The 22,224-nt window shown below is 37.1% G+C and overlaps 1 protein-coding gene across 4 annotated transcripts in view; it reads left to right on the forward strand.

Moving 5' to 3' along the window:
* The window catches only part of UGGT2 (UDP-glucose glycoprotein glucosyltransferase 2), a 195,987-nt gene that overhangs the window by 122,846 nt on the left and 50,917 nt on the right, over positions 1-22,224 (forward strand). For all 4 annotated transcript variants that reach the window (XM_086709349.1, XM_025924004.2, XM_086709355.1 and 1 more), the window contains 5 exons: positions 691-897; positions 5,675-5,806; positions 10,743-10,867; positions 16,516-16,611; positions 21,097-21,199. In XM_086709349.1, the coding sequence (XP_086565475.1) occupies positions 691-897; positions 5,675-5,806; positions 10,743-10,867; positions 16,516-16,611; positions 21,097-21,199 (663 nt within the window). The remainder of the gene's footprint in view (positions 1-690; positions 898-5,674; positions 5,807-10,742; positions 10,868-16,515; positions 16,612-21,096; positions 21,200-22,224) is intronic.

Below are 22,224 nucleotides of genomic sequence, written 5' to 3' on the forward strand. Positions count from 1 at the left end.
AAAAAATTTCAATGTCCAGCATCAATAGAATGTATAAAAGAGTATATTCATACAGTGGAAATCTATGCAGTCCTAAAAAATAAAGCAACTAAAGATACACAAAACAGTGTTGATGAATCTCACAACCATTATGTTGAGTGGAAACAAGGCAGGAAAGAATATATACTGTATGATTATATGAAGCTCAAAATAGGTTAAAGGTTTAATGATGAAACTTAGGTGATAAACCAGAAGAAGAAGCAAGAATGATCCTACAAATAAGTAACAGGATCGTGGTTGTTTTTAGAAAAGTGGAAAGGTGTAGTCATTGGCAGGGTGTCTGAGAGACGTTTTTGGGTTGCTGGCAATGCTCTGTTTCTCGACCTGGGTTATAGTTTTATGGGTTAACTCACTGAATTCTACATTTTTGTTTCGTGTATTGTTTTATATGTGTTATTTCACATACAAAAAGTGGTTAAAGTATCTCCTAAAAGACTCGTTATACAAAGAGGTGAAGCAGTCGGAGTTCCTAAAGTGACTGCTTTCTGGCTATGTCAGTAGGTACACGTTCAGTACCATCCACACAGAAAGACCTCTGCCTTGAGGGCTGCTGTGTGTTAAAGTGAACAAGCTCGAATGGAAAGAGAAAAGTTCGGCTGTAAAATCATATGTGAGATACCGATCTTTTCCACCTATAAATGTGTTTTGCAGAAAACAAGTGTTCATAGTCGGTTGGGAGTTATTTATAATCCTACATCGAAAATAAATGAAGAAAACACCGCTATTTCTAGAGGAATTTTGGCAGCTTTTCTTACACAGAAAAACAGCTTTTTGAAAAACTTTCTCAGGAAACTGGCAAAGGAAGAAACTGCTACAGCTATTTACTCTGGAAAAAAAATTCACACATTCCTTACTGAGGTCAGTGGCTATTTGTTTGGAGTAAGAAGTATCTGTTGCATTTTTAGAATGTATAAGCCAATGTGGTCATGCTACTGAAAAATGTCAATAAATAAGTATAATCAATTGGGGATAATAAACATTCCTTCAACGGGAAAAGACAGTGATGTGACTTTGCATCAAGGCACTTAGACAACCAAATTTCACGTATTTCTGCTACTACTGTATGATCCTTGAAGTTGATAGCATTCTAGTTAGGACTTGTATGTGAAGATTCAGAGTTCAAGGGCTATGTAAGTCATACTCAGGTAGTTCACTGAAGGGTCCAGTATGAGGGAAATTCTAAAGATGGAAGATGATCCTCAAGAAAGAAGATCCGTTAATCCACTCAAAAATATCAATTGATTGTCTGCCATACAAGGGAGGTATACTTGTGGACAAGGCAGATATGTTGAGTCCGTGCTCCTGTGGAGCTTCCACGGTGGTGGGAAAGGCATACAAACTAAATGGTACTGGAAAAATATAAAGAAATGAGAGGGTAGATAGTTTGAGGGACGCTCTTTTAGCTGAAGTGGTCGGGGAAGGCATCTCTTAAAGAGCTTATGTTTGAGCAGAGGTCTGAATGTAATGAGAAAATTTGTGAGAAGAATGTACCAGATCCAGGAACACAGTAAGTCTAAAGGACTGACGCAGAGACCGTCTTTCCAGGTTTGAGGTACGGGCAGAAGATCATCATGAGCAAAATAGGGAGCGTGATGTGGAGAGTAGTAGGAGCTGAGGTCAGAAACATAACCCAGATATTTCAGGAGTCTGTAGGCCATGGTAAGGAACTGAAGTCTTTCCTGAGTATGATGGGAAACCACTGAGGAATCTTGAAGAGGTGAATAACCCTTAAAAAGGTGACTCTGGATGCCATGTGAAATTTTGTAGTAGGCAGACAACAGTGGATATAGGATGAACAATTGGAATGTTTTTGCAGTAATCTAGACAAGACATAATGGCATCTTGGACTAGGTAGTAGTGGTGGGAATGGTGAGGTGATTGGTACATATTTGTTACAATCAGAATTAGCTGATCAATTGTATGTGATATGTGAAGGTAACATCCTTACATTTTAGCTTGAACAGCTAGAATTAATGGTGGTGCCTTTTTTTGAGATGGGAAAGTCTAGATGAAGAGAAGATCTGGACACATAGAGGATCAAGCGTTAAGTCTGTACATGTTAAGTTGGAGATGTCTGTTGGACATTCAGGGGGAGATGTTGAGTTGACAGTTGAGTTAATGAGTATAGAAATCAACTCAGGGTTGTCAGGGTACTTTTAGAGTACATCACTTCGAGAGTTACCAACATTATATATCATTTAAAACCAAGAAACTGGGTGAGATACCTCAGAAATGAGTTGGGTGAGGGAAGAGGGGCTAAAAAATGGAGCTCTGGAATATTCCAACATACAGAGGTATGCAAGAAAAGGATGATCCAGCAAAGGAGACAGATGGAATAGCCATAAGTTAAGAAGATAATCAGGAGAATATGGTATCTTGAAAGTCAGTTGGAGAAAGTATTTTAAGGACAGAATGATCAACTGTGCAGATGTTCCTGAAATTAGGCTTCATAATTGACCATTTACTTGTTCAGGTGGTCATTGGGGACTTTGATGAAAATAGTTTCAGTGGAGTAGTAGGTATAAAAGTAAACTTGATGGAAAAGAGAATGGGAAATCAGGAACTAGAGATAGTGAGTATAGGTAGCGCTTTCAAAAAACTTTATTTTCCCGTGAACAGAGAAATATTTTGTAGCCAGAAAAGGACTTGGCATCAAGAGTTTCTAAATTTGCAAGATGTTACTTTTTGTATGCTAATGGAGACAGTCCATCCAAACAATGAGAAAGGAGGATAGGGAGGGGAGCAGAGAAGAAGCAGAGTTCTTGAGTAGATATGAGGTGCTGGGATCCCCTGGACAGGTGTTTACAGTTGGTCTTAAGAAAAGGAACCATTCATCCATTTTTACTGGAAAGAAGGCAGAATATATGAGCATGGCTGCAGAAGGGTAGATTTAGCAGGATAAAGGACTTCTGATTATTTTCATTTTCAGAAGAAATTCAGGTCATTCGCTAAGTATTAGAATGAGAGTAGGTATTATTAGAGGTTCGAGGGAAGAGGAGCAAATGCCACATATTCTTCTCTTATTCTGAGAGAGAGAAAGTGAATTAACCACATTAGTGTGGGGGGGTTTCTGAGGGCCCACTAGATGTTAACAACTGTAAACTGAAAGTGAGGTCGCTATTAGTTGCAGCTTTTTTTCCAGCTGTATTAAGACTATTTTGGTTCCAGTTACAGGGGAAGCAGAGTCGTGCTTAAACAGAGTTGAGGTTTTGCCAGATGAATATGACTTCAGGGAAGCATTCCAGGGATCTAAGCATGGCAAGTTTGTGTTGTAGTAAAGGCCTTTGAGGTATAACTCAGGAGGAAATTATGGGAGGTGTGATGGGTAATAACGAGGTGGTAGGGGCAGAGGACAGAAGGGATTGGGTAATGGTTGGTATGGTGACACTAGGTTGAATGAGCTGGAAATTGAGCAGTTTGTGGTCAGAGGGGATGATTGAGATGGAGATTTTGGATGTAAGTGGGATCTCAGGCTGCACTGTCCAATACTGTATCCACTAGCTGCATGTGGCTCCTTTAAACTTAAAATCAAGTTAAAATTCCAGTTGCTGGGGCGCCTGGGTGGCGCAGTCGGTTAAGCGTCCGACTTCAGCCAGGTCACAATCTCGCGGTCCGTGAGTTCGAGCCCCGCGTCGGGCTCTGGGCTGATGGCTCAGAGCCTGGAGCCTGTTTCCGATTCTGTGTCTCCCTCTCTCTCTGCCCCTCCCCTGTTCATGCTCTGTCTCTCTCTGTCCCAAAAATAAATAAATGTTGAAAAAAAAAATTCCAGTTGTTTAAGCATCCAGCTTTTGATTTTGGTTCAGGTCATGATCTCATGGTTCATGAGATCGAGCCCCATGTGAGGCTTTGTGCTGACAGCTGGAGGCCTGCTTGGGATTCTGTCTCTCTCCCTTTCTCTGCCCCTCCCACACTCATTCCCTCTCTAAATAAATAAATAAGCAAACAAACAAACAAACTTAAAAAAAATTAAGTTAAAATTTAAATTCAGTGCTCCAGTCATTCTAGCCACATTTTAAGTGCTCAGTAACCATCCATGGCTGTGGCTGGCATATTGGACTGTTTAGTGGAACATTTCTACCATCGCGGGAGCGTACCAGGAACCTGCTAGAAATTCAGAATTTAAGGCCCCACCTTGGATCTTCTGTGGTAGAAACTACATTTCAACAAGGCTTCCAGGTGATTGCACATTAAAGTTTGATAAGTACTGATACGGAGAGTGTTTTAGTGTGAAGATGTGAAGAAGCTATTCGTGGTTTATTTTCTGTGAATGTCCATATATTTTTTGACTCTCACCAAGGATTACTTTTATATTTCAGAAATAAAATGCACTATTACTGAATTGGTTTTGTGAGGTTGGTATAATGGGGTGTGATAGGGTATTTCTATTTTAAACACTGTTTTTTTTCCACTGAGGGTACCAAAATGGGGTACTGAGTTCAGAATTTAATTAACATTTGTTTAATTTCTTTAATGATAAATTGTATTTAAGTTGATGTTCCCTAGCATATTCCCTAGCATTACTAGTCAGTAATCCACCTGAAATCTTCAAAGAATGAATGTGGCATGTGATATCTACTTGTAACAGGATTTACAAATGTTATAATTGGCTTGGCAAAGAAATATTCTTTTTTAAAATGTAGTTTCAACATTATGGAGGTTTCTCAAAAAACTAAAAATAGAACTACCCTACGACCCAGCAATTGCACTACTAGGCATCTATCCAGGAGACACAGGTGTGCTGTTTCGAAGGGACACATGCACCCCCATGTTTATAGCAGCACTATCCACAATAGCCAAAGGAAAGAACCCAAATGTCCATCGATGGATGAACAGATAAAGAAAATGTGAGATATATATATATGTATACACACACACACAATGGAGGATTAGTCAGCAATCAAAAAGAATGAAATCTTGCCATTTGCAACTACATGGATGGAACTGGAGGGTACTATGCTAAGTGAAATTAGTCAGAGAAAGACAAAAATCATATGACTTCACTCATATTAGGACTTTAAGAGACAAAACAGATGAACATAAGGGAAAGGAAACAAAAATAATATAAAAACAGGGAGGGGGACAAAGCAAAAGAGACTCATAAATATGGAGAACAAACTGAGGGTTGCTGGAGGGGTTGTGGGAGGTAGGATGGGTTAAATGGGTAAGGAATCTACTGAAATCATTGCTTCACTATATACTAATTTGGATGTAAATTTTAAAAAATAAAAAATAAAGTTAAATTTAAATAAATAAAATAAAATGTAGTTTCAGATGAAAATAGTGCTTTTTAAATCAAAATTTAGAATAATTTCAAATTTTGCATTAATATATTAAAGTAGTCTTTGTTAAAATGATTTGCTGGGGCACCTGGTTGGCTCAGTCAGTTAATAGTCCGACATCGGCTCAGGTCATGATCTCACTGTCTGTGAGTTTGAGCCCCACGTCAGGCTCTGTGTGGACAGCTCAGAGCCTGGAGCCTGCTTCGGATTCTGTGTCTCCCTCTCTCACTGCCCCTCCCCTGCTCACACTCTGTGTCTCTCTCAAAAATAAGTGTTAAAAAAAAATTTTTTTTTAAATAAAAAATGATTTGCTATATTTCTCTTGTTAATTTCATCCTTCTTAATTTATGGTTTAGGGGATGGATAAGAACGCTTTTCAGAAAAAATATAATACCATTGGAGTGAATATTTTCCGAACTCATCAGCTGTTCTGTCAAGATGTACTTAAAATTCGTCCTGGAGAAATAGGTGTTGTCAGCAATGGGAAAGTAAGTAGAAAACGCAATTGCTCGCTTTTTCTCACTGACCCGTGACCTGGGGGCCTGTCACAACACGCAGGAGATGCGGCTCCTGTGCTGGACACAGTGGACAGGGGTCAGCATAAACTGCCCGTGGTCCCACCCCTTCCCCCAGGGATGGACGCATCGAATGTGGCGCGAAAGAGCGTTCGTATGGGAATAGCTGTTGTTGTGTTCTAATGTAAGGATTAGAACTACTACAACATTGCGACTAAGAGCCACTGTTGCTGTAGATGTGGAAAGTACGTTGTGATGTCTTTTTCTTCTTGTCGCTTTTCTCTACAATTGACTGTGTTAACTTCCATAAGTACCGAATTGTTATTTTTGAAATATAAAGTCATAGTTATTAATGTAATCATTAAAATCTATAAGAAAAATCACTTACTTCAACCCTCCTAATGAAATTGGTTATTCATAGTTTATTGTTTTACCTTCTAACCCTTCTCTCTACCCTACATAGGCATGTCTGGTTTGTAAAAATACATAATTTAATCCTGTTATATACATGTATGTATAAAATTTTATATCACACTTTTTTTCTCTTGGTATATCGGAAACATTTTCTTATTAGAGAGGTCTTTATAGACCTACAAAATTAATAATATCTACTTAATATTATTTGAGTATGAGAATCTTGTTTTCTCAGTAATGATTTAAGTTTTAAAAAGTTGAATCTGGTGCATAGATTTATTAAGAAATCAACTACGGGGCGCCTGGGTGGCTCAGTCGGTTAGGCGTCCGACTTCGGCTCAGGTCATGATCTCACGGTCCGTGGGTTTGAGCCCCACGTCGGTCTCTGTGCTGACAGCTCAGAGCCTGGAGCCCATTTCAGATTCTGTGTCTCCCTCTCTCTCTGCCCCTCCCCTGTTCATGCTCTGTCTCTCTCTGTCTCAAAAATAAATAAACGTTAAAAAAAAAAAAAAAGAAATCAACTAATGCAAAATGTTTGGCATCCTCTGTTTGAACTACCAAATTATATAACCCAAATTGTCTTCCAAGGTCTAGTGCGCTCTTAACGTTTTTGTTTTCTACATTTCTAGGTGAAGCTCTCTTTATCTAATGTTTTATTCCCCTATCATTTTCCCTGAAAATTATGCTCATTTTTTTCTTATCTGACTCTATAAAGACTAGGAACTGGAGAGTAGTGAGGGTCTCACATCCACAAGCCTCTGCAGATCAAATATATCTGCTTCAATGTAACAGTTTTCAGGCTAATTGTATTTAAGTGTTCATCTTTGTATGGTGCTGTTTTATAAATTGGTGACAATGGTTGCCATTTATTGCATTAATACACAGTATTTGTGAATTTGATAAGCAAGGTTTGTGGAAGCCCAGTAATGTCATTGCTTTTTATTTTTAACAGTTGTTTGGGGAGGAAATGCGGCTTTTTAGAACAGTTTTGCAGTATATGGCTCTGTCCCTTTGGCTCTGTCTAGCACTGTAAGGGGTGAAGAGGGAAAAAAAATTACACCAGCTGTATTTAGTACCTTGCCTTTTGATTATATGTTGTGGAAAGGCTACCCTATGTTTTCTTTGCTGTTATTTAATGTAATTCACATATTACCCATGTTATCGATAGCAAATGTTATAGTTATATTTACCTTATTTCTCCTAGAATAATTGTTTCACTTCATCTTCCTTGAAATTGACAAAAATACTCAGATTCTAATTTTGCACCTGCTGTGATCAGTCTTCTAGGTTCTGAGAGTATAGTAGTGAACAAACTTGTTTTCATGAAGTTTATATTTTGGTGGGCAGTGACACCTAACAAGTAGCATCCTTATTGATAAGGTGTCATTTGGAGAGAGCCAGAGGAGGCAGGGAGGGGGGTGGGGGGGTAGAGCAAGCCGAGTGGAATATGTGCAAGAGGAATGTTCTAGATTGAGGGAACAGTGAGTACAAAGGTCCTGAGGTGAGATGATCACTGTGTCCTAGAAATAGCCAGTACAGAGAGTAGTCAGAAGAGAAGCTTCAGAAAAGTAGCTGCCGACCAGATCCCATAGGGTTTCAGGACAGTGTAAGGACTCCTGCTCTACTGTGAGTGAGTTGTGAAGTTTAATTCTGGGCAGAGGACTGACATGGTCTGACTTATGTCTTCTTTGCGCATCTCTAGTGGCTGTTCAATAGAGAATAAAACATAGGGCATCAGGAGAGCAGTCAGGAGCTAGTTCAGTAGTCCACGTGAGAGCTGATGGTGAGTTGGACTGGAATGGTCCTGGAGGAGGAAGTGAGGGATGTATCGTGGAGGAAGAGTGGACCTGAATTACTGACAGACTTGGGGTGGGATGGAGAGAACCGTGTTACTGGCAAAGTGAGGCTGCTCAGGACGAGTGGAAGGGGAGGGAAGATGGAAATTCAGCTCCGGATGTAGGAAGAGTTCAGTGGCCAGTTCTGGTCCTGTGCCTGCTCTTGGGCTGACACTTGAGCATATGAGTTGAATTCAGGGAAGAGGTTGGGGCTGGAGGTAGTAGATATTAAGTTAAATTATGTTGGCTTTTGCGTTGATTAGTAGAAAATTATAATTTTATTTTTTTAATTTATGGAACAGTAATTTGAATAGAAAAGTAGAAAAGTATAATGTATCTGAAAGCAAGTACTGTGGCTTAGAGCTGTGTAATGTAATACTTAGCTTGTTACTCTCAGAGTGAGGCTTTAAAGCACAGTAGTCACAGCAATTGCAGCAGATAGGTACAACTCTCAGCCAGATCGTTTAATGCTTGAAATCTGACGTTTTAGAATCAGCCTTCATCGTGAACCTGTCCAAATGTTTGTTAGAATTGGAACATACTCAGGTTGTTTATGAATGATCAAAACTGGGGGGTGGTGATTATCTCATACTTTCTTACTAAGATGCTGAAGAATTAAAAATGCATTTATTTTTAGTATTAAATAAAAGTCTAATACTGCCACTATAATTATAACAGATTTATTGTCATTAACCTACATGTTTACAAATTGGCGAAAGACGGCGTAGCAGGCAGTAGAGAAGCAGGGCCTTTTTTGTTATTTTTTTTTTTTTTTTTAGCCAAACAAATCTCTGTTTGAATTCCATTTCACCATTAATTAATTAATTATATGACTTCTATGAGACTTGGTTTAGAAATATCATTTGGACAGTGGGAATGGTGATGGTCTATTTTACAGAGTTGTCAGAGATTAAATATACTTTTATAGGTAAAGCACATAAAACAGCCCCAGACACAGAGCACATTTTCAGTAAATATTAATTCCTGTTTTCTCTTTAAATATTTGAAGGCTGTCATGAGAAATAGTGGGTACATTTGTAGACCTGATTTGTGTTACACTTGATGAGAGAGTCAATATAGAATCATACTGAGATGTCCATGAGTGGAGAGAGATTTTTGTAAAGCTCAGTGTGTGGATGAACATTCTAACAGAGTTTTCTAAAATTTTAATGAGCTGTCAGAGGTAATGCATTTCTGTTACAACAGTTATTCCGTATAACTGAAAAATCACATTTCCAAAATGTTGTAAAGAAGATGGAAGCACCAGATACATTTTATTATGTTTGTACATGATTTTCAAGTTCAGTGTTCCTTTTCCCAACTTAGACATTATGTGATTTTATACTGTTTATGTTACTTTATCCCACAAGAATCAAGTTTTTCCTAGCTGTTTCACACTGCACTCACATAGGTGAAATAGAGCCAGTTCTCTGGTGAATTTAATCAATGAAAAGAGCCAATCTAATTAACCCCTTAAGAAAATAATTTGAGATTATATTTCCTTTTTCTGAGTTATTAACAAAACTGCTCAAATCAATAGAGGTGGTACAGATAAAATTCAGCTATTTTCCAGGCCTCCTATTCATAGTCCATAAAATATAACATTGAAAGTGCTTTCAAAGTATCTCAAAAGTGATACCAAATCTTAAGGCAATGAAATGTTTCTATGTGTACTTTTAGTTTTATGGTATCCATTTTTTCATTTTGAAGAGCCCGTTTTATATGTTTAAGGGTGAAACATGATATTTGTTTAGTTGGAATGCTAACATCCCAGCTAATATCACCTGTGATATGAGCAAATAATAAAAAATTCAAGAACTATACCTCATTCATTTTTAGAAAAATATTAATTGCAGAAGCAGATGAAGCAGTCGAGGGAGTGAGAAAATCTGCTACAACCATTTAATTCTGGTCTGTTTACCAAGAAAAAAAGGATTCTGGATGCTATACTTTGTGGTTGTCATTAAGTGTAAGTGTTTAGGGCATAAGACCATGTCAGGCTCACCTTCTACATCGGTGCTTGCATTCATAATATGATGATGTTGCATGGATTAATTTTGAAATTAGGCGTGTGACAATTTGACAACTCCTCCTCTAGAGTTAACTGGTTCACAGCCGACTTGCATACATGACCTTACTGTGGTCCAAACCATTTATACAGCATCAGTTAGATGAAGATGCGTTGGTATGTTTAAGTGATTATGTAGTTTGTCTTTGGTTTTTTGCTCGTTTATGCCTTGCTTATGTATTAATTCGTATCTACGTCATGTAGGCCACAACTGATAGAAGAATGGAAAAGCAAATTGAAAATAAAAGACTTATGAAATACAGACCGTTTCATAATTTACCTTAGAATGAAAAGCCTTAGGTTTTTGAAAGCATTATGTTTCAAAGTAAAACTTTCTAATGGAAATAATTTACTACTTTTCTATTTTGTCAGTTAGATATTGGTGTTTATGCAAATGTTACTTGTAATATGAAAGTGAGAAAACCTTTTTCTCTTTGTCTCCCGGTAGATTTAGTAAGTGGTGGGATTGATCGCCACCGTCTGTTTAATCGGTAATCGGTTGTTGTTTAAATATCTATTTGATGAGAAAATATTTGTCCCAAACTGGTATCTTCTAGAAGGTATACAATAATAAAACTACTTTTATTTTAAGTTCTTAGGACCTTTAGATGAAAATTTCTATACAGAAGATTTTTACTTCTTGGAAAAGATAACATTTACTAATTTAGTAGAGAAAATTAAAGGCGTTGTTGAAAATATGAAAATCAGCTCAAAGAAGTAAGTATTTAAAATCGTAAGAGAAATTCATTTCAGGATGTGCTATTTTGCATCTTATTTTTTTCTTTTTAAGAATAGAAAATATTTCAAATATGTACACAATTAAAGATATAAGCGATATGTAGAGAATATTTAAAAATGATAATAAAGGACATTCACATACTCACCACCACCAAACTGTACATGTTAATGGTTTGTTTTATTTGCCTTGGATCGCACTGTCCTCTTTGTTTCTTACCCACCTACACAGTCTCCATCCTCCCTGAGAAGTAACCATTTTCCTAAATGCTGTGTGCATGATTCCATACTCATATTTATACTTTGCTTCATTTCTGAATATCCATGAGCAGTGTTGTTTGGGTCGAATGCCTGACTTTTATAGAGAAACTCTGTTTCCTGTAGGTTCCTCTGCACTCTACTTCCTCTGGAGCTTCATCCAGGTTCATGTACGCAGTTCATTTTAATTCCTTTTCGGTGTTTAATGAATATTCTGTAGCTCGTTTATGCAGTCCATTACTGAGGTACAGTGAACTTGGCTTTAGTGTTTTTACTGTTACAGAAGTGCTGGAGTGAACCGGCTTTCAGTGTCTCCTTGTGCAGTGTGAGTTTCTCTAGAGCACAGGGGTGTTGTAGTTGGGTTGTAGGGTGTGCGTGTCTTCAGCCTTACCAGATATTGTTAAATACCCTTTAAAGTCGTTGCAGCAATTAACACTCCCACCAGAAAGGTGAAAGTTCTGTTTCCACAGGTTCTTACCAATACCTGGAGTTGTCTGACTTGATAATTTTCTCTGTCTGGTGGATGTGAAATTGTGGCTTGTTTTACTTTGCATTTCTTTGACTCTTAGTAAAGTTGAGTATCTTCTCATACGATTATTTTCATTCACGTTTACCCTTCTGTAAAATACCTGTTTGTGTCTTTTGCTCAGTTATCTGTTGGGCTTTTTTTCTTCTTTTAATGATCTATAAACATATTCTCTGTGATTCTGTATACTAATCTTTATCAGTTATATGTGTTACAAATATTATATTCTAGTTTGTGACATGACTATTTACTTTTTTATTGGAATTTTTTTACCAAATACTTAGATGATTTTTATTTTAATGTCAAAACATTATCAGGATTTTTCTGTCATGGTTTGTCTGTGGTCTCTGTGTGTGAGGGAGGGAGGGAGTGAGTGAGTGAGTTTGTGTGTGTGTGTGTGTGTGTGTGTGTGTGTGTGTGTGTGTGTATCTGTAGGATGTATAAGAATTTTTTTCTAGTCTGCGTTCATAAAGATATTCTCCTTTATTGTCTTCTAAAAGTTTTACAGTTTTGCTTTTTTATTGGTTTATATCTTTAGTTCTTCTTGGATTTTTAAAAAAGTATTTATTTATTTTGAGAGAGAGTGTGTATGTGTGAGTGAGCAGAGGAGGGGCAGATCTGCACTGTCAGCACAGAGCCCCATGCAGGGCTCGATCCCATGAACTGAGATCATGACCTGAGCTCATGTCCTTAATTCTTCTTAGATCTTTATATTGTTCCACTGGTATGCTGTCTCATGCCAGTCCCACACTCCAGTTACCACAGCCTTATAATAAATTTTGATAATAGCAAAAATTTTTTCTTCTGTCTCTTCAAAATTGCATCGATTGTTTTTTGCTACTTGTGTTTCCACATAAATGTAATTAGAACCAGCATAACAAGTTCTACAAAAAACTGTCCTGGAATTTTTATGAGAATTTCCGTGAATTTATAGATTAGTTTAAGAATTGCCATCTTTATGTAATATTAAATTATCTCATCTGTTAAATATATACATATATTGTTTATGTATGGCTATATGAATGTATAATATATAAAACATATAAAATAACATATAGGTATATAACTGATGTATCTGGCATACAATTTATATGTGGTATATGATTTATATATAAACATATGTATATAAGAATATGTAGGTAGATAGTTTGACACACTTACTTAGTGTTCCTTTTGGGTCCTTTGGTGAAGCTTCCGTTTTTTCCCCATGAGTTTTTACACATGTAGTTTTAGATTTATTCCCTTGTACTTTATACTTTTAGCCCATATTATAAATAGTGTACTTTATATTTTCAAATTGTTTATTGCTAAATTACAGGAATAATAATAAATTCTATAATAAATAATAAATTCTATATTGATCTTCCTTGCTCAACTCTCTTATTTTTTGTAACATTTTATCTGGTGTTAGACGCTCATGTCATTTGTGAATTGTAACAGCTTCGTACTTCTAGCTTTTAAAACATCTCCTGTTGGCCTTTCTCTTGTTCTAGTTTGCTTAATTTAGGATAGACTTATTTTACTGTTTTACTTTTCATATATGTAGATTTAGGACCTGGCAGGCTCTTAATTGTTTTGGTTGTTTTTATCAGTTTCAGTTTTTACTATTTTTTTCATCTGTTCTCTTTCATAAACTTCTCAAGTTGGGTTCTAAGCTTTTTAATATCACATTTTTTTTTCCTTACATACCCTTAAATTACAGGCTTAAAAGTGTCTTTCTAAACTCTATTTAGCTGTATCACATAAGTTGTGATATATAAATGCTTCATTATGATTCATTGCTAACATGTTCAGATTTCTGGGTTTTTTAACATTTGCTTGTGAAGATGTTTTGAAATATTTATAGTGTCTTCTTCATGAAGGCAAACTCCTTGTCCATTTTATCATTTTTATCTTCCTTATATGGAATTGTGCCTAGATCTTGTTAGACATCCAGTAAATCTTTATTGAATAAATAAATGAATAAGATGCATTTTAAAAATTTTAAGTGGCACAGTGTGTTATTAATTGATTTCCAGTTTGTTTTTGAACTGTGATTAGAGAACATGGTTTATGAAAATCAATTATTTGGTATTTATTTCTACAAATTTTGTGAGACAGCGTTAATCTTTATCATTGTTCCATGCCTGATTTTTTTAAGGCTTATTCTCTAATTGTGTGGAAGATTTTACACATTTATTATTTTGAACATGCTATTTTTTTTCCAACCATCGAAAAACTGAATTATTCTTTATCTGTCAGTTACTAGATGAAGTTTGTTAAAACACTGCAATGATGATTATGGATCTGTCATTTAATTCTTGCAACTTTGTCAAATTTTATTCTAAATATTTTGAGCTATAGTTATATATACTCTGATTCAGAATTATGTTTCTAGTGAATTGTTCCTTTTATCATTATATATTACTCCTTTTGCTATAATTTTGTCTTAAAGTCTGTGGGGTCTCGTATTTAAGCCACATCAACATTCTTTTTGGTTAATGCTTTTCTGTTTTATCTTTTTCCATTTACTTTCAGTGTACCCACACATCTTATGGCATACAACTAGGCTTCCTGCCAGAACTAAAAATTCTGATTCTTAGTCTTAAATACAGAATTCTGATTCGGATGAAATGGATGTCCTTGCTTAATCTGTTCCTTTAGGAAGTAATTCATCATTTAGGAAATGATGTTAACATAGAAAACTATAAATAAAGTAGGAAAGTCTAAGGGCATTTCTGCAGTAAAGAGATAATATCCACAGTTATTTTCAAGTGGATATTTTAAAAAGAAAACTTTAAAAAGCAAAAAAAGTTATTTTTGGTGAAATAATTTAGGTCTAGCTTATGTTGGAAAGCATATAAGTCATACTGAATTTTGTGAATATATCGTTAACATTTCAGAATGAATTTTTTTAATCTGATCTGGCAAAAAAATAGTTTTAAATAGGTTTGGGAAGCTATTTCAGCCACTTTAGAGGTGGATTTCAGACCAAAACCACCACCGAAACAACAAAAACCAACACTAAACTATAAGAACATCCCCTCTAATTGTCTGAAGTCATTGCATGCACACACATAATGCTAAACACGTCATGTTGTGGTTAGAATAAATGCATATATGCTTAAATGTGAACATATGTTTAAGATATGCGTCCTTATTTTCATGTCTTCCAAGAGTTAGCTACCTAGGAAGGTGGAACTCTGGGTGCAAAAGACAGAGTCCTTGGAACCATTGCTGGGGGAGCACGTGACACCTGTTTCTGGAGCAGAGTGATTACTGCCTGCTCTGCTCGGAGACCATCTCCACTCCTTAGACAGGAGGTGCTGACCTTCTCGTGCATGTTCCCTTCTGCAGTTCAGAGTATTTTGCAAAAAGAGAGAATTGAGAGAATCTACAAAAAGGCTGTTTGGGGCCCCCAATTTTCCCTTTCCTCATTTCCTCTTTTCTTAGTGCATATGGTCTCCTTGAAACATGGGGAGCATGTTTAACCGTATTTCCTCCATTGTGTCTACAATTTCACATATTAGAGATTATGTGGCTAATAAATACCTTTGAGGGAGTTTAGGAATAGAGATTATGATTTTGATTAATTTACTCATTTAAAACAGGTTTATTGGGTGGCTCAGTCGGTTAAGTGTCCGACTTCAGGTCATGAACTCGCGGTTTGTGAGTTCGAGCCCCACATCAGGCTCTGTGCTGACAGCTTGGAGCCTGCTTCCAATTTTGTGTCTCCCTCTCTCTCTGCCCCTGCCCTGCTCATGCTCTGTCTCTCTCTGTCTCTCAAAAATAAATAAATGTAAAAAAAAATTTTTTTAAACAGGTTTATTAACTGGTCATTAAGCAGTGCTCTGTGAAAGATATGGTGTGTAATACAAATAGAAGGAATGTGAAGTCCTACATGTCAGAACCTTGTAGTCAAAGCTGATATAGTAGAGAGATACAAGTTCTCAACTCTGCATCTGAATTTCTTTATAAAAAAGAAGTGCTTATCGTTTCTTTTCTTGTTTCTTTATTTTCAAAAACTTTCCTTAAAGTTTAGCCAACATTTTCTGCCCCAATGTATCAGTGAACATATAATACATTTCCTCTGGCATGGATTTTCAAATTCGGTTATGTTTAATCTAGGTATTTGTTTTATGCAGTCGTAATTTGTGACCATACAAGTCTGGACTTCTTAGTTATTTTGGAAATTCTCCCTTTTGTTCTTCCTGCCCTTCTTTCTTTCCTGGGTGGGCTCCAGTGCTTGAACACGTAACCAGCACTCAGCAAATATTGCCTTGAATTGAATGACGCACCGTATCCTTACAGGCACTGTTAAGAACACTACTTATAAGTGTTTAAAGATCATGTCAATGATAAAAAAAAAAAAAAAAGGATGGTTTTTAAAGCAGCAGTCATCTTTAAACTGACAAATTCTAGGGGCATCTGGGTGGCTCAGTCGGCTAAGCATCCGACTCTTGGTTTTGGTTCAGGTCATGATCTCTTACGGTTCATGAGGTCAAGCCCTACGTTGGACTCTGTGCTGACAGCGTGGACACTGCTTGGGATTTCCTCTCCCTCTCTCCCTCTCTCTCCCTCTCTCTCTCTCTGTCTCTCTCTCTCCCTGTCTCTCTCTCTTCCTCTCTCTCCCTCTCCCTCTCCCTCCTTCCCTCTCCCCGCCCCCATGCTTGCTCTCTCTCAAAATAAGTTTTTAAAAAAACTGACAAATTCTACTTACAAATTTGGAAGAAAAGTCATTTATATAAAGCTTGTCTATTGGAGATATTTTACATTAAATTTCCATTTCTCAGGGCATTAATTGTGACATGAAATATGGACCTTTCTCCTCAGAAAAACTCATCTGTTGTTTATCTTGTTTACCTAGCATGAGTGACCTTGTTATGAAAGCTGATGCCCTTATTTCCTCTTTGCCTAAACGTGAATCTCGGTATGATATCACATTTCTTAGAGAGAATCACAGGTAAGATTATATATTTTCTGTCACTGTATCCTTTACTCAGTTATGGTTTCCACTTATAGCAAAATTTAGAGCAAATTAAAAATTTTTAGAGAAGAAATGTATTTGACAAGACTAGGAAAAGAAATTGCAGCTCTAAGATATTTGAAATGAAATTCATCAAGCTCTGTCTACTTACGTACAATTATCTGTTTCCCCCGAAGGGAACCTTTTCTGTTGTTTTTAATTAGGGACCGCATAGAATTGGAGGAAAAAATAGACATTATATAATTAACCTATAGACATGTTTCATTGTGTGATCTTTTTCTAATCAGTGCTCCTATAAAACTAAACTGAGATGAACACCTTAACATAGACTCATGATGGCTGAGAGTACCTTGTAAGTTTTCTGATTTTATGGTAGATGCAATCTTACATTGCTCATGTGTACTACTAGATGGTAATACGTGCTGTAGCTCCAGGAAGTCTGACTTTCAAGAGGTCTTTACACATGTGCAGTTGTATACTCAGGGAAAATAACTTTCTAAAGAAAGGAGCACTGTTGGGAAGGAAGTTTAATTTTTTTATTTTATTTTTTTTCAGATAACTAAGATTCAATACTTTTAAGTGTTTATTATTATTTTAGATAGCACAAGAGCTGGGGAGAGGGACAGAGGGAGAGAGAGAAAGAATCTTAAGCAGACTCCACAGTGAGTGTGGAGCCTGACACGGGGCTCAATCCCACTACCCCGGATCATGATCTGAGCCTAAATCAAGAATCAAATGCTCAACCGACTGAGCCACCCAGGTGCCCCTCTTTTCTACGGGAATTCTTTTTACAAACTTCTTTGACTTCTAAATGCCATGTGCTGAAATAATTTAACACAAATTACTCAAAACCATCACTGTAAACATTAGTCACTAGACTGCTCTGTTAAGCTATATTGTACTTAGGAATTTTGATTTGTTTGGAACTTATTTACTCCCGTGTTAAATGTCTTAAACAATTGATTTTTATAGTTTATTGTCGGTTAGTTTCAGCTCCCTTTCTCTAACTTTCAATTTCTCTAACTTTCAAATCTCTCAATGCATCTGTTGCTTTTAAGCCTACTGCCTTATTTTATATAGACAGAAGGTATGATGTGACTTTTTGATATTGGTTTGCAATTCTCCAATTTTTTCTGTTATTTATAAAAATGTATAAATGGATATGCAGTATGTACATATTGATGTGCATCTCTGTTTATACAGTAATACCTAATGCCTGATAAGATGCAGATAAGATAATTTGCCATTTTCTGAGTTCATGTATATACTTTAGGCATTTAACTTTTGTTTTCTATGTGCTTACCCATGCTGATAAATTCATCTGGGTCAACATTGGTTGTGTAGCATAGCATGAGCTTTCTTGTCCAAAAAACCCAGTTTTTGAATCCCAGTCTACCATGGCCCTGTGACTTCTCGTAGCTTCAGTTTCTTAATCTATAAAATGCGGGTGTGGAGTCCTACCCTTCCAGGGTTTTATGAGACTCAGGCCTACTGCCATGAATATAATAAATATTTAACGCATTGCAGCTATTATGTGTATTTGTTACACAAATAATGTCACTTGGAAATAAGAGAAAGAAGATTAGACCTGAAAGTTAAACCATAAAATCAACTCCTCTTAATCTGGGGAGAGATGTGAATACCTACCTTAAGTAGGATCCAGGTCAGCAAAACTTAATGATAACCTAAGTGAAGGTATTAATTTAATGAAGGAAGAATGACTTTGTTGGATTCTGTGTTGGAAGCCTAGGAAAGGTAGAGAGAAGCACATTAACAATGCTGGACTGTACAAGCAGGGCTTAATCAGAGCAGTTGGAATGCTGTTAATGTGTGTGTGTGTGTGTGTGTGTGCGTGCACGCATGTGCGCATACACATGTGGAGGTTGTGTAGATGAGAACCCGTTATTCATTTATAAAAGAATTGTTGTAGGGTTCGACCTTACACAATTGTAGGAGCTGGTTAAGCAGTCCCTCTGAGGCTATTGATACTGGAGCTTGGAGCTCACAGTGCAAGCAGGAAGGAAAGGAGGTTGCAAGGCGGATGGCCGTTCTTTCTGCCTGCCATGAGCACACCCCAAGTTTCACTGTAAGCTTTCCAGTTTACATGGTTCATGAAGTCCATGATGGAAACAGAGGAGTTGTTCAGGTGAAATGTAACTGTATTTATTTATTTTTATTATTATTATTTTTAATATGAAATTTATTGTCAAATTGGTTTCCATACAACACCCAGTGCTCATTCCAACAGGTGCCCTCCTTAATACCCATCTCCCACCCCCATCAACCCTTGAAATGTAACTTTTTAAAATTTTTTTTTCAACGTTTATTTATTTTTGGGACAGAGAGAGACAGAGCATGAACGGGCGAGGGGCAGAGAGAGAGGGAGACACAGAATCGGAAACAGGCTCCAGGCTCTGAGCCATCAGCCCAGAGCCTGACGCGGGGCTCAAACTCACGGACCGCGAGATCGTGACCTGGCTGAAGTCGGACGCTTAACCGACTGCGCCACCCAGGCGCCCCGAAATGTAACTTTTTAGAAGAGGGAGGACACAAATTCTCTGAGAAATCTTTGCGGAGGGAATACTATAGAACGAATAGTGTCTTCAACATCTTTTAAGATAGGTGGCTTGACCTGTCTTTATATACAAACTAATAACATCATAACAGACTTAATTCAGTAGAACATCTCTGCATGGAATGGATATGATATTGGCTGAGCATCTTCCTGCTGCGGTGGCCTGTTTGAAATGTGCTTAGTTTATCCCTAAGACTTGAAGGGCTGCACATACCTACCTCAAGCCAACCTTCATGGCTCTCTTTGACGTAAGCTTTTAATAATTATTGACTGTCAGTGCACTTGACATCATTCTTCCTTGCTAATGGCATAAAGTGTAACACTAGTTTCTTGGCAATTGAATACACATCCATTGCCTTAAAAAGGTGGTGTAGGTGGAATTAGCATCTTTTTGTTAATATTGTATGGGAAAAGAGATGTGCTGCTTCCATTCTTAGATTAGTCAATGTAATACCTACTAATAGGCTCAGGATTTTGCTCAGAAAATGGTCATGAGTCTACATCAATGCATGTAGAAATAGATGATGGGGAGGGACTGTTGGATTCGGATACAGACAGCCTCACAGAATCGGCAGTCGTCTGAGTAAACAGATGCCTGCTTTAGCCTCCACAACAGAAAATAACCAGTTTTGGCAGTTTGGGCATATTGGCAGTTTTAGCCAATCGGCAGTAGTCTGAATAAACAGATGCCTGCTTTTAGCCACCATAACAGCACATACAGAAAATACAAGTTTTGAGTAATGCTACAAGTATAGCAATAATTGGTAAAATTGTCACCAACATAACTAAAGTAATTAACCACTGTAGATAGTCTCTTCAGTTTTAAAACATCTGATTTGTAGTCCTTATTTCTAGTAATAGTTCCGTAGCAGGATATGTTGTCTGATTCTGTCACTCCTATTCTTCACAAAATTAAATCATGTCAACTTCATATAAAAATAAAATATCTTTCATTTCTTTGTCAAAGGACCCATATTTGAAGTGACTTTTACGTTAACTTTTATTGCTGAGAAATTCATCCCTTCGCTGCAAAAAGTCTAGATATTTATAGTCTTTCTGCACCAAAGAAGACTATATCCCTGTCATTTTACAGGGATACATTTTGATTTGGTAACCTTCATCCCTTTGTAATACATAAAATATAATTCATACATCTCAAAAAACTGACTTCCTGTGTTATTACAGTGTTAAAACAGTAATTCAATTGAATATTCTGTACTTTTAGTCAAGTATATACTTTTAACTTTGAATTACGTTAAATATAAAATTTATTATCTTTCACTGGCCTCTTCTGTGCTCTGTGTTCCTTGTAAAGATGAGTCCATCTTCCAACTTAGAACTTAGTTCAGTGAAAGAAACAAGCAGGAAGACTGAGAGGAGGAGCTCGGGAGAAGGTGCCTGGGGCCAAAAATAAGTATGATAAATTTGGGCTTTTACCTCCTGAACTTTCCTGTTATATGCTATATTGGAGTTTTTTAAATACTAAATTCAAAAAAAACTACTGAACAGTTAATTTTATTCTCAAATCTGAAAAAATATATTCAACCAACACAAAAGTAACCTGGTTTTATTTTTTATGTTGTATGGTCCATGAGAATTTGGGGGAGGTTAAAGTTAGAGTTTCACTGTAATAGTATTGTTCTTTGAAGAGTTTTTAAAAATCACTCATTCATAAGTTCTTATTTTCTCTGTTTCCTTCCAGTTTTGTAGTTTATTGAACACAAACATGAGGCTTTTAAATTTGCATTTTCATCTGTGAAATAACCAGGTTTTTTTAATCTAGTGAGAAAGAGAACAATTTATAAGAATGTATATAGGTGAGATTAAGGTTTATTAGATAAAGAGATTTAACTCATCCCCTTTCATCTTATTTTCTATTTTCGTAGCATTATAAAGATAAAGCCTCAAGAGAATGGTATGTTCTTTGATGTCATTGCTATTGTTGATCCATTGACAAGAGAGGCACAGAAGATGGCCCAGTTATTGATTGTGAGATAATATTTTTATTCTATATTCTATATATGTCATTTTATTATATACTTTTGTTTTGAAATTTATCATTAATCTGTCAGGTCTGTTTTCAAGTATAGTGTTTATGTCCTCTTGATTCTTTATTCTGTGTAACTTTTTAATCATATTTCAATGTAGAAAATGGAGTGGTGTAAGGCTGTGCACGAGGTGTATGGCAGGCCCAAGGTTCGGTGTTGCTGTGGACTTAATTGTTGTCTCCACCTCCCCTGAAATTTATATGGTGAAGCCCTACCCTTCCTGTGACTGTGTTTGGAAATGGGGCCTTTAGGGGGTAATTAAGGTTAAATGAGATTTTACAGTTTGGGCCCTAATCCAATAGGATTTATATCCTTACAGAAGAGGAAGAGAGAGAGCTCTCTTTCTCGCCTCACACACACACAAAGCAGAGGTCATGTGAGCACGTGGCAACATGGTGGCTGCCTCCAAGGCAGGAAGAGGGCTTTCACCAGAAACGGAATCAGCCGGCCTCTTGATTGAAAATTAGTAAATTTCTGTTGTTTAAGCCACCCAGTCTGTGGTATTCTGTGGCAGCATTCTGAGCTAACTAACACACGGTCTTCCTGTCTTCACCCTGTCTCGAGTTCTGAAGAAATGGCTTCTGGAGAAGCCGATGGTATAATAAGTAACAATAGCCAAACAGGTGAGTGAAGGTTAGATTCAGAAAGTTTGGCCAAAGTAACAGAACCTTCAAGACTGGAGTTTATTTCTCTCATCTCACAGCAGCCTGGAGTGGCTAAGGCGGCCCCACGGTGTGAGGACTTGGCCAGCCTTTGTGTGGTAGTTCAGTCTTCCTCCTGAAGCGGCTGGTGTCTTGTGGCCTGAGATCCAGTCAGGCTCCTCTGACCCACCTCTGTGTTCCTGTGAGCGGGAAGGGGAGAGCAAGGGCGTACCCATCCAGTCTTGTCTCACTGACGTGAACCCTGCATGAGGCTCTGCGCTGACAGCATGGAGCCTGCTTGGGATTCTGTCCCTCCTGATGATGC

The sequence above is a fragment of the Puma concolor genome, chromosome A1 (genome assembly GCF_028749965.1).
Source record: "Puma concolor isolate L17-30 chromosome A1, mPumCon1.1.hap2, whole genome shotgun sequence".
In the NCBI taxonomy this organism is placed as follows: domain Eukaryota; kingdom Metazoa; phylum Chordata; class Mammalia; order Carnivora; family Felidae; genus Puma; species Puma concolor.